Here is a 14936-nt window from a genome sequence, read left to right as displayed (position 1 = left end):
CAGTTTCTTCTCTCTGCAGCAGAGAAGGCAGGCGTGTTAGTGACGCCCCCTGAGTTTTCTGTGGAGCCCAGTCCTGGAGGGAACCCGGGGTTCGGCCCACCCCACCTCTCTGACCTCAGAGCACCCTGCCCCCGCACGGTTTTACTCCTTGGAGTCAAAGAAGCTGTGTTGAATGAATGAATGAATGCCACGTAGAAATAGATGGAGTGGACAACACTAACTTCCTTTACTCTTTTTTTCCCCCTTTTAGAAAGAAAGAACTCTCAGCCACCAAGACCGTGTGAATCATTGTCTGACAATACGTGAAAACATAGTGGCACAGTCTCTCAGGTAACTGCACTTTGAACTTTCTAGTGAAAATAGAACACTTCTGTGTTTTCATCCTTAATGGGCTAGAATGTTCTTCGTCGCCCCAGTTGTTTTGAAACCTTGACGGGACCCCTCCCCCTTCTGGCGGTGGATATGGAGGATTTCCAGACACCGTAATGAGTAATGCTTCCTTCTTGTAATCTTACACCGTGTCGTTGTAACCATTTGGATAACTGAACAGCATGTTTGTATTTTACTTATTGCGGTGTGGGAACAAGAGCCTGCCCGATTACTGGGATCTCGTGGTTGCTTTTCTTCTGCGCTCTGCCCTGTCCGCCCTGTGGGGGTGCTCCCTGCTCATCACAGCTTTGGGATGGTGGGATCATGGGCGTTAACCGGAGGCCCACCTCCCTGGCTCAGGCTTTCCTGTGGGGTGAGCAGGCAGCACCTTCTTGTATCGCTTTTTTGCTGATTCTCCTCCTTCTCCTTGCTTTTTACTGTCTGTCTCTCTTTCTGAGTACTGTTCCTTGTATCTGTGGGTGGTAGTTATTTTAAGCCTGTCTCTAAATGAGTGAGTAGGAAACAGATGTGCTTATGGTTTCTGAACTCCGTTACTCGGATGGGACGTGTGAAATACTTCTCTTGGAGTAAGTACTTTCTCTTGGAGTAAATCATTCATGTTCTTCTCCTGTTGGGAAGGGCTCTTTGTAATCTATTAGAAAAACCTCTAAGAATAATCACCTTGGTTTTCGTACTGACAGAAATTTGGTGATTCATTTATTTTTAGTGGCACATTGCCACTTGTATTTTATACTTGCCACTTGTATTTTATGCTTTCAAAGTGATTTCATGTAGGCTATTTCATTTTAGTTGAACTCAATGCCATTTTGAAAGACAGTGTATGATTACTGTTTTCATCTAATTTGTAGAAATATTGTGGGAAGAAATGAAGTGACAAGTGAGAATATGTGCTGAAAATAAGAATACAAAAATTCTAAGTTAGCATGCTATTGTAGACAACAGTACTAAGTAAAAGTAGGGGAGAAGGTTTGAATTCTGTCTCCGCTCCGAATAAGCCATGCAGCTTCGGACGAGGCCAACTTCTTGGAGTCCCTGTGGCCTCGTCTTTGATGTGTAAACTCAGTGTACAGAGCTCTTGTGGGAGGAGCGACACCCGTGGGACGCTGTTGAGAGCTGCGTGAAAGTGCTCATGAGCTCCTGAGAGGCAGAAATCCATCCTGTGGTGGCGCACGTTGTCCTGCAAGCCGCCATGACTCTTATGTGAATGGACGTTAGATGCCTGGCAGACCCCCGGGGCCTGCTGCTTCCTTCGCACAGCTGTGCTCATCAGCCTTCCAGCATCCAGGTCTCAGGAAGAACACCTCACATCGAAAGCTTATGGACCCAGAAAATAGACCTTTTCCATTCTGAGTGCTTCATGCCTTACGCTTACTTTGTTTCTTAATAATTCCCAGTGGACTTGATGGACTGTTGGCTTAGATTCACACCTGTGTGTGGGGGCGTGTGTGTGTGTGAGTGAGTGTGTGTTCAATTGCTCAGTCATGTTTGACTCTTTGCAGCCCCATGGACTGCGGCCCACCGGGCTCCTCTTATCCATGTAATTTTTCAGGCAGGAATACTGGAGTAGATGCCATTTCCCTCCTCCAGTGGATCTTCCCCACCCAGGAATTGAACCTGCATCTCTTGTGTCTTCTGCATTCAGGCAGATTCTTGACCACTAGCGCCACCTGGGAAGTACGTTGAGATATGTTAAGACTGGTTTGTGGTTCACTTTGCCATCGTAAATCGGGGTAATCGCTGTTAATAGTTTCTCCATTCCTGTGTCTGTTCTGTTTTTATGGAGTAACGCTAATGGTCTTTGCGGTGCTTGTGCTACGTAGGATCAGATGAATGGGATATTTTTTGGAGGCAGAGAGGTTGTCTTTGGTCGCATCAGATCAAAGAACGTGTTTGTTTTAAGATGTTCTCCATACTTTTCAGAAATGTCGGGTTGTAGAGCTGCAGTGGATCTTTTATACACAGGTAATGATTTAGGAAGTCTTCGTGGCTGGCGTTTCCTGTGGTCTCTCCTCTAATGTACCTGATCTCTGGTACGTTCTTCAGCTTCTGTCAGGTACTGATGTTATCTCTCGGGGCTTATTTCAGGCAGCTTCTCGAGTCCTTGAGGTGTGTTGTGACTCAGCCTACTTCAGCTCTCAATTTGGTGGTCTGTCCTGCTTCCTACATACGCACGAACATCAGAATCACCCGGAAAATTTGTTAGAAATACAGAAACGAAGATAACCTCACTGCCCTCTTTCCCCAGCACTCGGATGTTTTCTGTCCAGTGGAGGGTGAGGATTCATTTTTAACTTGTTTCCTTTTGGGAGGACCTCGACACCCTCGTCTAAGCAAGTGGCCTTGATGAGGTGATTGGGTAAAAATAAGTGTACAGGAATCTATAGATTTCCCATTCCCATATATTAGCTTAAATCTGTTAGAAAATATAATGCTTCAAGATCCAATTCATAGTAGCACCAACATATAATATTTGAAGAAATTGACAAGAGATATGCAGAAACTATGGAAGGACTGTATGGACTTCCCTGAAAGGGACAGATGACTACTGCTTTTTCAACGTGGGAACAGTTCCTTATCATAAAGTTAAACTTTCTCTAAATTAATCCATAAATTTAAAATGAGCTTGATCAGAATTCTAGTAGAGATATTTTTGAACTTGTTCATCTGCAAGAATAAATACATCAGTTTTAACAAACAAAATCTGAAACCATCAGTAATTGGTGAGACCTGGTGTTCATGACATTAAAATAGCTCTTAGACATTAAAGAAGGTACAGAATAGGAAGTGGGAAAGTGTATGTGCGTATGTGCAGGTACGAATTTCCGATAAAGGTAACATCTTGTATTAGTGTGGAAATGATGGATTATTGAACCAGTTGAGTATTTAGGGGAATATTCTTCATATTGCAGGCAAACGTAAATGCCAGATTAATTACCTAAATGTAAGAGAGTGAAATCATTACTACAAAAAGGACATTTAATCTTAGTCTGTGGAATGCTTACAATATAAAGGAAAAAAGTGTTTTATCTAGAATATAGTTCAGTATGTCAAAATCTACTTTAAACTGAAACTTAAATGCAACTTGGGGAAAGTATTGATGGTATATGTATCAAAGGTTTACTAGCTTCTTTAGAGAGAAATTGTAAACCATTAAGAAAAAGGCTGTCTTTCTAATAGGAAAACAGGCAAAACTATGAATGGGCAGTTTGGAAAAGAAGAAATGTAACTGAGCCAGTAGACGTAATAGCTAACACTTATTTCATGCTTCCTGTGGAGAAATGTTCAGATTTACTAGTAATCACTGGAATGAGACGAAAACAAAAATCAGAACGTTTCTTTTTTACCTGTCAACTTTACAGACATTAAACAATCCTCAGGATTTTGTCAGAGATGATGCAACTTTTTTAAAAGGCAACTTGGGGAATTTCACGGTCCAGGGGCTAAGACTTTGTGCTGCCGATGCAGGGGGCCCAGGTTCGATTCCTGGTCAGGGAACTAGATCCCGTGTGCGGCAACTAAGACCCGGCGCAGCCAAATAAATAAATATTTAAAAAAATGAAAGGCAGTTTGGCCTGTTTGATTTGGCCATTTCGCTTCAGGAGTTTATCCTTAGGAAAGTGTCCGGTGATCCTGGTGCAATGCTAGTCATCCCGTTAAAGAATGAAAAATAATCTTGATGACTTACCTACAGGGGAATTGAACTTGATACATTTATGGAAAGGAATATTAGTTAACTTTATTAAAGATGATTTCTACATCTGTGACTAGGTGATATAATAATAATATGATAAAGATTAAATTAGAAAATTATGAAGGATTTTTGCTTCTGACTCAGATGGTTAGATAGCATCACCGACTCAACGGACATGAGTTTGAGCAAACTCTGGGAGACAGTGGAGGACAGGGGAGCCTGGCGTGCTGCAGTCCATGGGGGTCACAGAGTCAGACATGACTGAGCGACTGAACAACAAGATAAGTGACAAGGACAGGGTTTGCCTTCCTGCCCAAAGCAGTTGATAATGGATACAATGCATTCACTGTGGTTTTCAAGGCATCAGGTATTAGGCATCTCTGGAAAAATGGAAAGCTAATGCTATGAGCCTCAGGATTTCCCCAGATGACTGCCTGGAGGGGGTTTTCCAGTGAGGACGGGAGGAGGGGAAACCCGGGAGAGCCCATGGTTGCTGAGGCAGAGTTGATGGCCTCAGGAGGCAGGGTGGCTGGGACCATGGGGGGAAGATCAGAGAGGGACAAGCTGCACAGAGAGACCTGGAGACCCGTGAGGGCTCTCAGGTCTCAGCTGAGTCTTGCTGCAGACAGTGGCCTGGAGCTGCGGGTAGAGTCACCTGAAGGGGCTGGAGGGAGCAGGTGCTGAAACTCCAAGTGCGGGAAGAGCTCCTGCTCTCACCAGCCAGAGGGGGAACCTCATCCTTCTGGCGCTTTGGGTCAGCTGCTCAGAAGGGTTTGCCTTCACAGCAGGGGTGACTCACTTCAGCCCTAGATGAGATGCTGTTCTGATCCTGCCTGCAGGCGGAGCCCAGGGCGGCCCTAGTCCTTCAGAATAACACAGTTGCATTCCAGGGCAAACTTCAAGAACGTCGGAATTCAGAAGTGTATAGCGCCCAACAAGATAGAAGGTATAAGGTCTGGCATCTGATCCGAAATGGTCAGGAATGCCAAGAAGCAAGAAAACATGAGCAACGGTGAGGAAAATAACTGAAGCTGACCCAAACAATATTTAACCCAGAAGAAGGCAGGGAAGAGGGCCAATAAAGAGCATATGGACCAAATAGGGAAGTCGCAGTACAGTGGCAGATTCAAACCTAGTTTTAGGGACTTTTCTGGTGGTCTGGTGATTAAGAACCCGCCTTCTAATGCAGGGGACATGGGTTCAATCCCTGGTCAAGAAGCTGGGATCCCACATGTTGCAGGACAGCTGAGCCCGAGTGCCACAGTGAAGAGCCTGGGCGTTGCAGCTGAGAGCCGTTGAGGCCAAAAAATAAAAAATAAACCTAGTTGTATCAATAATGACATGAAATGCAAAAGATTTTTCAGATCAAACGAGAAGCAAGACCCAGTCTCTGCTGCCTAGAAGAAATACATTTTAAATATAAAGATTCATATAGGTTAACAGTAAGACAATGGAAAGAGGTTCACCATGTTGGCCCTGAACAGATGGAAGCTGATATTACCATCAAGTGGAAGTGAAAGTCACTCAGTTGTGTCTGACTCTTTGTGGCCCCATGGACTATACAGTCCATGGGATTCTCCAGGCCAGAATATTGGAGTGGGTAGCCTTTCCCTTCTCCAGGGGATCTTCCCAACGCAGGGATCAAACCTAGGTCTCCCACATTGCAGGTGGATTCTTTACCAGCTGAGCCACCAGGGGAGCCCTGTTATCATCGAAGTGGGTCTCTAATCCAAGGCCATGACCTGGAATAGGATCATCATTTCATAACAACAGTAAAGGCATCAGTTCATCAAGTGGGCGTGACAGCCCTAAATGTGTATGTACTGAAGTCCGGAGCTTCAGAAACACACGAAGCAAAACCTGATGGAATTGCAAGGAGAAATAGACAAACCCACAGTTACAGGCAGATGTCAGTGGCCTCTCAGAAATTCTTAAAATCTGGATCTCGAAAACTGAAAACACTGTCCCACCGTGTCCTGATCGACATTTACAGAAGCTCCATGCAGGAGAGCAGAAGACCCCTTTCGAGTGCCCACAGGACACGTGCCAAGGAAGACTGGCAGGGCCATAAGCAGGTCTGTGGACGTAAATCAGTAACGTCACACAAAGCATGCTCTCCGACCTCAGTGTAGGTGTCTGGGACTCTTCTGTTGAAAGGCGGTCTTGAAAAGCCCCCACTATGTGGAAAACAAATAGCACATTTCCACATGATCCATGGGTCAAAGAGGAAGTCAAAAGGGAAATTTGAAAATATTTTGAATTGAGTGAAAATAAAAAGGAAGGATTAAAAAACTTGTAATATGCTGCTATAGCATTTTAAAGGGGCATTTATGGCATTAAACGTCTATTTTATAAAAGAAGAAAGGTCTCAGACCTTCAGTAACCTCAGTATACCTTAGAAAACTAAAAAGCAAATGAGACCCAAATTTAGCAGAAGGATGGCCCTACTAAAAATAACAAAAGTCAGTAAAATTCAAAACAGAAGTGTATAGAAAAGTCAATAAAACGAAAAGTGTGTTCTTTGAGAATGTCAGTAAGAGTAATAAGACTGATCAGGAAAAAGTGAAGTCACAAATTTCTAATGTCTGGAAAAGGGAAATGGTGTCAGTGTAGGTTGTACAGATAGTAAAAGGATAACAAGGAAATATGAACTTGATGCCAGTAAATTCAACCACTTAGATGATGGGCACGTTTCTTTTTCGAAAAGCACTGTTTATTCTGTTTGGCGGTGCTGGGTCTTCGTTGCTGCCCACAGGCTTTCTGTAGTTGCGGCCAGCGGGGGCTGCTCTCCGTTGCGATCGGTAGGCCTCGCATTGCAGTGGCTTCTCTTGCTGTGGAGCACAGGCTGTAGGCCCACGGGCTTCAGTGGTTTCGGCTGTCAGGCTCTAGAGCACAGGCTCAACGTCTGTGGGGTACGGGTTTAGTTGCTCCGTGGCACGTGAGGTCTTTGTGGACCAGGGATCAAACCCATGTCCGCTGCACTGGCAGACGGATTCCTGTCCGCTGTAGCATCAGGCAAGTGCGATGGACAAGTTTCTTGAAAGACCAACTTGTAAAGCTCTCTCAAGCAGAAATAGATAGCCTGACTAGCCCTGTGTCTCGTTGTTGTTGTGTTTTTGGGGCGTGCTGTGCAGCTCGCAGAATGTGTTCCCCCGCCAGGGGTCGAACCTGGGGCCACAGCAGCAAGAGCTCAAGAGTGCTAACCACTAGGCACCAGGGACTCCCTAAGTCCTCTATCTATTTTATTAACTTAAAATTTAAAAACAGTATTTGATTTAGTTATTGGAGAGCTTCTTAAAAGCATGGTTAGAAGTAGTATGTAAACCTACTTTTTGTCTTTTTTAAAAATTGAGAGAGAATGGGCCCACAACACTGGTGGTTTGATTCCCTTGTATAATGCACTGCGGCAACCTGGTGTTAGCCAGCACCTCTGTCGTATCATTGTTATTCCTTTTTGTGTGTTGAGAGCACTAAAGAGCTAGTCTCTTAGCAACTTTGAAGTTTAAAATGCAGTATTGCTAGCAATAGACTGCAATCACTAGGCTGTGCTTCCGAGTTCCAGGTTATCTGCTAATTACAAGTCAGCCTGCTTTTTCAGCTGTGAATTGTATGGAATCTCTACACACGTATTTCTGTCTCCCCCCCCCCCCTCTCTTTTAAAGGTTTATCTAATTACTTGTTTTGGGCTGTGCTGGGTCTTCGCTCCTTCTCGGGCTTCCTCTAGTTGCAGCAGGCGGGGGGTGCTCTGATGGCGGTGTGCGGGCTCAGTATTGTGCCCGGACTTAGCTGTCCCCACAGCACGTGGGAGCCTGCCAGTCTTCGCAGACCAGGGAGCGAGCCCGTGTCCCACCACTGGACCACCACGGAAGCCCCCAAATGAAATAGTTCTGATGAAAATTTTGTGTCTGAATTCAGATGTGCTGTAAAAAAGATTGTTCTATAGCACAGTAATTTCTTCATGTTGATTACATGTTGAAGTAATATTTTGGATACATTGGGTTAAATGAAATATATTATTAAGATGAATTTTACCTGTAAGGTAAATGTAACGTCCTTTTTCTCTTCCAGAATCCCACACAGGATACCAGAAACCTAACTGCGTTTCATCGTCGTGTGTTCTCTTGGCTGTGACAGTCTCTCTTCTCTTTTCATTTAGAAATTCTCCAGAATTCCAGAAACTTCTGGGCATCGCTATGGAACTTTTTCTGCTGTGCAGTGATGACGCGGAGTCAGATGTCAGGATGGTGGCTGACGAATGCCTCAACAAAGTCATAAAAGTAAGAACCCTCTGGATGGTGTTCTCTGAGATGCGATCACTGTAGCTAAGGGAAGAAGCCGTGACTTGGTGTTCTTTTGTTTTGAGTAGCCAAGTCCTTTAGGTCGTCTGCACTTTTTTAATCGAATAGTGTGTGGTTTGGAGGGACTCTAGTGTCTGCCAGGGTACTGGCTGTACCTGCCCAGTCAAAGGGAACAGGTTTCCCCTCATGCCTGCGCGGGGCGTAGGTCAGGGATGGGCGCTGGCAGTGGCCTCTGGGGGCTCTTGGACCGAGTGTCACTCTGTCGAGAAACCAAGACGCCCCGAGAAGGCAAGGGGACGGGCGGTGGAATCCGCCGTTGATGTCTTCGTCTCCCGAGTCCTGGGTCAGGCAGGACTGTTCACAGGTAAGGACGTGCCTTCTCTGGTAGCTTGGCTGGAGTTCTGGCTGGAGTTGGTGTGACGTGACTGGGGAGATAGGAGTTCCCAGAAAAGGTTGGTGAAGCCAGAGCCACCTGGGTGGGAGGTGAGGTGAGGAGCGCGGGGGACACAGGTCCTCTTTGCTCAGGCTTTCCCAGTGCAGAGTTTGTACCCAAGATCAGTGTAGCTTTAATCCACTTTTCCCTTTTCCTGTTTTCTGCTGCCATTGAAGATGAAGTTCTTTCATAATTGTTACTATCTTGGAAAACTGCCTTTGTTTTTCGCATTCTGCCCTTCTCCTTGTTTGTATCCCCAGCCATCCTGGGGTTTCAGCTGACAGTGTGCTCCTGCCTTCAGATAATGTACAGTCTCAGACGGGGAGCATGTTTGTTCAGAAATGCCTGAACGCATGGTGTAAGTTCTGAGTTCTGGGAGATGTTGGCAGCTCATCATTGCAGTCTGGAGGTGGAGGTGATTTCTGTGTGGGGAGGCAGAGCAGGCTCCCCGGAGGTGGTGGCAGTTAGGTGAATGAGAAGATTTAGGACCTTCTCTTTTTTTGGCTCACTGTGTGGCATGTGGGATCTGGGTTTCCCCCACCAGGGATCGAACCCGGGCCCCACTGCAGTGGAAGCAAGGAGTGCTCTAGGGACGTCCCTTAGGACCTTCTTAACGCTTGCAGACTCACGGAGGAGGGGGACTCTACCAGAGAACGGGAGATGTTGAGGATCAGTTCAAGGGGTTTGCACTTTATTTGGTAGAGAATGAAGAAAGGGAAGAGCTCTCGAGGATTTGTAACCTGGTAGTTGAAGTAGCCTGGTGGTGCCTTGTAGCCTGCCTTGGACAGAAGAGAGACTTTGTGCCCAGAATCCATGAGGGAGGCTAAGTGTCCAGGGAAGAGAGGCGGGGCCCTGAGCCAGGAGGAGGTGCTGGGGTGCCAGTGAGGAGCAGAGGTTGGGCTGTCACGGACTGGACGTGGCGGCTGTGTGTCCACCCCGGTGTGGAGGTGGAGGCGGGAGCAGGGAGGGCTCAGGTGGCGCATTAGCATCGCCTGTGGCTGTGAGCGCCCATTCAGTGCTATTTCTCGGCTTTGAAGTTTACTTTTCTCCTGTAATAAAATACATTTGACATTAGTTTATAAAACATTTATGAAGTGAAACAAAACTTGGATATGCCTTCTAGTTTTACTGGCCAAGCCGTGTTTTACTATATACTTGTCCGTTTTGATGTGCTTGTTTGAGGGACTGTAGTCCAAACTGAAATAGTAGAATTAGAATTTTAAAATATCCTAGGCATGATTCAGAACCTCCCAGAATGTGACCCTGGTTTGATTTTCAAGCTCGCTGAGCCTCTGTGGGTTTGCTAAGACCAGCTTGGTTTATAGCTGTCACATGCTTATATCACAGGAAAGGAAGACGTCTTTTCTGTGGAGGCTTGGTTATATCTTCTCTCTCTTCTTGTGGACAAGCCATTGGCAGTACCGTTCGGAGGAGAGGGTTCTCACGGCTGAGAGCGGGGCCCAGAGATCTTTCCGTCTTGGGAAGCCATCTCCAGCGTGGACTTTGTGTCCTTGCTGGTGGTTGCCATCAGCCATTATTCCTGGGTTGAAGTTGCCCGTGTGGCCATTTCGGTTTGACTTGTAGTCGAGCAACAGGGTCAGGGCTCTGAGGAGCCTGTGGTTCCAGCAGGTTCGTGTGTCGCTGGGGCCCTGAGGTGGGGAGCACGTGTGCCTCACGGGCGGACCAGACCTTTGGGAAGGGTGCGGCTTCTGCGTGGAGCGGCGTGTTCCCATGCCGGAATCAGGGCTCTGCCCTTGGGTGTCCACCTCCTGTCCCACTTGCTCTGCAGACTCCAGGGAATTGCTGATGTTGGATCATCATTAAAAACGATGGTTAAAGAATGTGCTTTAATGACTAAAAATGATTAAAGTATGTACTTTAATTGAATATAAGAGCTTTAGAGTGAATTTGAACTATCTACCATTTAATTTTGATATTATGTAGTGTTTGATTGTAATGAATATTCTTTTCCTTCCTTTTTTAAATATTATGGTGAATGACCTGTATCTAGTTGGTAACTTCCTGCATACATATACTTCTTTCTTAATGAACAGGTTTTCAGTTTAGTTGCTATTATATTCTCCTTTGCATCAACATTGAAGTTTTAGTTGTCCTTTAGATTTCTTTAGAACTGCTTCGTGGTTGTTGTTCAGTCGCTCAGTCGTGTCCAACTCTTTGCGGCCCCGTGGACTGCAGCACGCCAGGCTTCCCTGTCCTTCATCACTCTTAGAACTGCTAGTAAGTAGAATGTATCTTCTCTGAACAAATCTCTTGTGTTTTGTTGTAGGCTTTGATGGATTCCAATCTTCCGAGGTTGCAGCTAGAACTCTATAAGGAAGTGAAAAAGGTGGGTTTTTATTTTTCCTTATTGAAACAAGTCTATTGATCCACTGTATTGAGTAATGTATGAAATTTTCTTGTATTTGATAAGTAAAAATGTTAGAAGGAAACAAATGCTGTTGGATGAAGTAGACTCTATTGTTGTACTTCTTTTCAGAATGTTGTTCTTCATTATTTATTGGATGAGATGGGAATTAAAATGGGAGTTTTTTAAAAAATTCTTTATAATTTCGTCCCATTAAACCTTAAAATTTCAAAAGTAGTTGCACACTTAAATGGCCTTTTCTCTAAAATTAGAAATTAGTGAAAAGAGCTCTTTTGTTTATCTGAAGTCCTGTTGATGACCGGTGTCTGTGACTCCTCCGGGTAACACACCGCTCCTTCACTCCCTCAGAACGGCGCTCCTCGGAGCCTGCGCGCTGCCCTGTGGAGGTTTGCCGAGCTGGCTCACCTGGTTCGGCCTCAGAAATGCAGGTGAAGTGGGTGCTGTGGGTCGTCACTGTTGCTGTTATTTTGGTCGGGAGGCCAGCTCCTGTGGACTCTTTCTGTCTCAGCTCAAAAGTCGTTTGTCTGAAGGTCTCCCCTCCCCCCCATCTGAAGCCAGCCACCTCCTCCCGTCCCACTGCAGTCCGTGCCGTCCGCTTCCTCTCCCTCACAGCAGCCGTGGCTCAGAAACGCTCTCACACACCTGTTCGCTTTCTGCCCCCCCCCGCCCCCCAAGGCACGTGCGTCCCAGGACAGGGGGCGTCCCTGTCGGCCTGCTGTAGCCCAGCACCGCGGACGGTGTCTGCCCGGGGGCTCGCCAAGGAGATGCTTGTCAGGTGGTCAAAGACTGCGTGCCACCTCGCTGTTGCTCACCGTAGGGATTATAGAAAACGCTGTCTGTCTGTTACATGGGTTAAAAGTACGAAGTGTGAGGAAAGTTTTGACTGATTGAAACAGTTGTATCTTTTTACTTTATTTTAATTGGAGGATAATTTCCTTATGGTGTGGTGGTGGTTTTTGCCATGAATCACCCATGGGTGCACGTGTGTCCCCCATCCTGAAGCCCCCTCCCGCCTCCCTCCCCACCCCATCCCTTGGGTTGTCCCAGAGCACCGGCTTTGAGTGCCCCGCTTCATGCATCGAACTTGCACTGGTCATCTCTTTTACATATGGTGATAGACATGTTTCCGTGCTGTTCTCTCAAATCATCCTGTCACCAGGATTTTCCAGGCAAGAGTACTGGAGTGGGTTGCCGTTGCCTCCTCCATTTTTTCCCCAATTAACCATCCTTAATTATTGAATGCAGACCCTTGCGTACAGGAACGTGAAACATGAGTGGATCGGCAACAAGTGGCTGCCCAGTCTGGGCCTCCCGCAGAACTATAGCTGTTTCATGGAGTGCCTTGTGCACGTGCGGATGCTGGACCACTTGACCAAGAAAGCCCTTCGTGGGCAACTGAAAATGGTTGATAGTTTTCACAGGTCAGTCGGTGCAAGAAGTTCTCACTAGCCTGCTGAGAGATGTTTGCCTGCGGCCAGGTCTAAATTTTTTCTTTTTCTCTTGGAAACAGAAACAGTTTGCAGTGTGGAATTGTGTGCCTGCGAAGGTTGAACTATGACCGAAAAGGACTGGAAAGGAAAAGAGAAGAACGCCAGAATGACCTGAAAGGCTAGTACAGTCCTATTTCTTGCTTCCCAGTGTATAAGCAGCCTCAGTGATTTCCTATTTGAAAGAAAACTTCAGGAAATGCTTTCCTTGGAGAAAACACACCTCGCATCATGACAGAGGAGGGAGGGATGGAAAGGACTGTTTTTGAGGTCGTCCTCTGTGGCCAGAGAACCTGTGCTCTGTCCTGGGGCTCACATGCGTGAGCTCAGCCGTGTCCGACTCTTTGCGACCCCATGAACTGTAGCCTACCAGGATCCTCCGTCCATGGGATTTTTTAGGCAAGAGTACTGGAGTGGGTTGCCATTTCCTTCTCCAGGGGATCTTCCCGACCCAGGGATCGAACCCGGGTCTCCCGCCTGGTAGGCAGATGCTTTACCGCCTGAGCCACCAGGGAAGTTCCAAACACCCATGAAAAACACTAATTCTTTCATTGAAACAGCAACAAACAGCAAAACCTTATCTTTGGTCTCTAGGAGAAGAAGAAAAAAACCGCTGCACCTCCACCAAGGACAGTGAGTGTCAATGCAAACCTGGCACTTTCCGTGGAGAAGATGCAGCTGAATTCTGTCAGAAATGCAGCACCGGGTGAGACACAGGAGCCTAGGGGGCTTCCAACCCACAGGAGACCCCAGTTTCCTTGTACCCATGTCTCTCTTCTGCTTCCGTGAAGCCCCTCCCACCTCTCAGAGCTCCCCTGTGCCTGTGGGGTCTCCTGAGCCTGCAGCAGCGCTCCCCACCACCCCCGTTTGTCCTGCACGGCTTTCCCAGTGGCCCCTTCCCACGTCTCCTCAGGAGGGGCCTAGAAAGACCGAAGTGCTGACAGCAGACAGAAGTCATCATGAGGCCACGTGTGTGCTCCTTCAAGGTTCCTATAAAACCGGAGCCAACTCGACAGGCCTCACACCCAGCCCTTGCTCCCCAGTAGCACCTGAATCTTTCCTACTGGGGGGCTCGGTGGCCAGTAGTAATTCACTGTCCTCTGACGCTCCAGTGTTGGCTGAGATTGGTAGGAAGAGTCAACAGGTGGATGAAAGGGCCTGGTATTTAAGTTTGACTGGAAGATGAGTCAGAATTGTGCCCATACCCTTCTGACCCTTGACCTGGATGAGGCCCCCCTCACAGAGCTCTTGAAGAACAGCTCTGAACACTCAGCAGGAGCCCGGGGGCCACAATACACAATCCTGGATCCTTCTCCTGCCCAGTGAGGGGGAGTGAGGGGACCCTGCCCTGCAGACAGCAGGAGCCTGTCCCCCCTCCAGTCTTGTCAGGGGACCCAGGACAGGAGGCTACCCCCTCTTTCTCCTCATCCAGCTAGCTGTCCCTGATGAGTCCCCCTGTATCTGTACCCAGGTGCCCTGATGGGAAGGTCATGGTCATGGACTGTACGCCCTGGAGCAACATGAAGTGTGTGGACCAAGAATCAAGTACCCTGGCCCATGGGGAGGTCCTGGTTCCTGGAGAGCGAGCAGCCATGAGCCAGAGACTACCCATCACTCCCTCTCCCTCCTCATGCACTTCACTGGTGATGAAAATGGTAACTGGACTTGGAGTCACCACTGTCCTCATCCTAATCGGATGTGCTGTATGCTGGTACTTTAAAGGTGAGGTTCTAGAAGGGAGGGAGGAGGTGCTGGCTCCCTCCTCCATCTCCCCAATCCTCCTGTTCCTCCTGGTTTGTCTCTGATCTTGTTCCCCAGGAAACTCCTCCTCCTCCCACCTCACCAGGTCCTACCAAACCATGATCACATCGGTCCCCCCAACTCAGCTGACGGTCCCCTCTTCCCCCTGGCCGAGTCTGGTGGGAGGAGGCAGGAGAAGAAGGTGGTTCAGGAGCGCTGCACAGAGATTTTCCACGGTTTCATTTTATTTCCTTTTCTCCCTTCTCTTCTCCTCCCTGAGGGTTGTCCAGACTCGGAATGTCCCGCTTGCCGTCACAGGCCCGGGACTCTGTTCAGTGTCTGAGCCCCCAGCCTGCACCCTGTCCCTAGGGAGGGAGGTGTGGCAAGAGGGCTGTCCCCACCACTCAGCGGATGTCTCTTCTCTTGTAGGTCGCTTGAGTGAGTGTTGCCACAAGGTGAGTCGGTTTCTCCAGCATCTGGCGGCATCAGACCCTCAGTCACTGCTTTCCCC

The 14936-nt window shown here is 47.5% G+C and overlaps 1 protein-coding gene across 5 annotated transcripts in view; it reads left to right on the top strand.

Moving 5' to 3' along the window:
• LOC145506045 (kazrin-A-like) overlaps positions 1-14936 on the top strand; it is a 38785-nt gene that overhangs the window by 20999 nt on the left and 2850 nt on the right. For 2 of the 5 annotated variants that reach the window (XM_081489705.1, XM_081489714.1), the window contains exons 2-10: positions 251-330; positions 8238-8358; positions 11100-11159; positions 11547-11626; positions 12458-12619; positions 12709-12806; positions 13280-13391; positions 14157-14407; positions 14855-14880. In XM_081489705.1, the coding sequence (XP_081345831.1) occupies positions 251-330; positions 8238-8358; positions 11100-11159; positions 11547-11626; positions 12458-12619; positions 12709-12806; positions 13280-13391; positions 14157-14407; positions 14855-14880 (990 nt within the window). Of the gene's footprint in view, positions 1-250; positions 331-8237; positions 8359-11099; positions 11160-11546; positions 11627-12457; positions 12620-12708; positions 12807-13279; positions 13392-14156; positions 14434-14503; positions 14881-14936 lie in introns of all 5 variants that reach the window. The other 3 variants (XM_081489694.1, XM_081489712.1, XM_081489692.1) reach the window with 2 other exon arrangements.

This window comes from Giraffa tippelskirchi, chromosome 1 (genome assembly GCF_054371585.1).
Source record: "Giraffa tippelskirchi isolate mGirTip1 chromosome 1, T2T-mGirTip1v1.2.pri, whole genome shotgun sequence".
NCBI classification, from domain to species: domain Eukaryota; kingdom Metazoa; phylum Chordata; class Mammalia; order Artiodactyla; family Giraffidae; genus Giraffa; species Giraffa tippelskirchi.
This window is presented reverse-complemented; position numbering and strand designations above follow the sequence as displayed.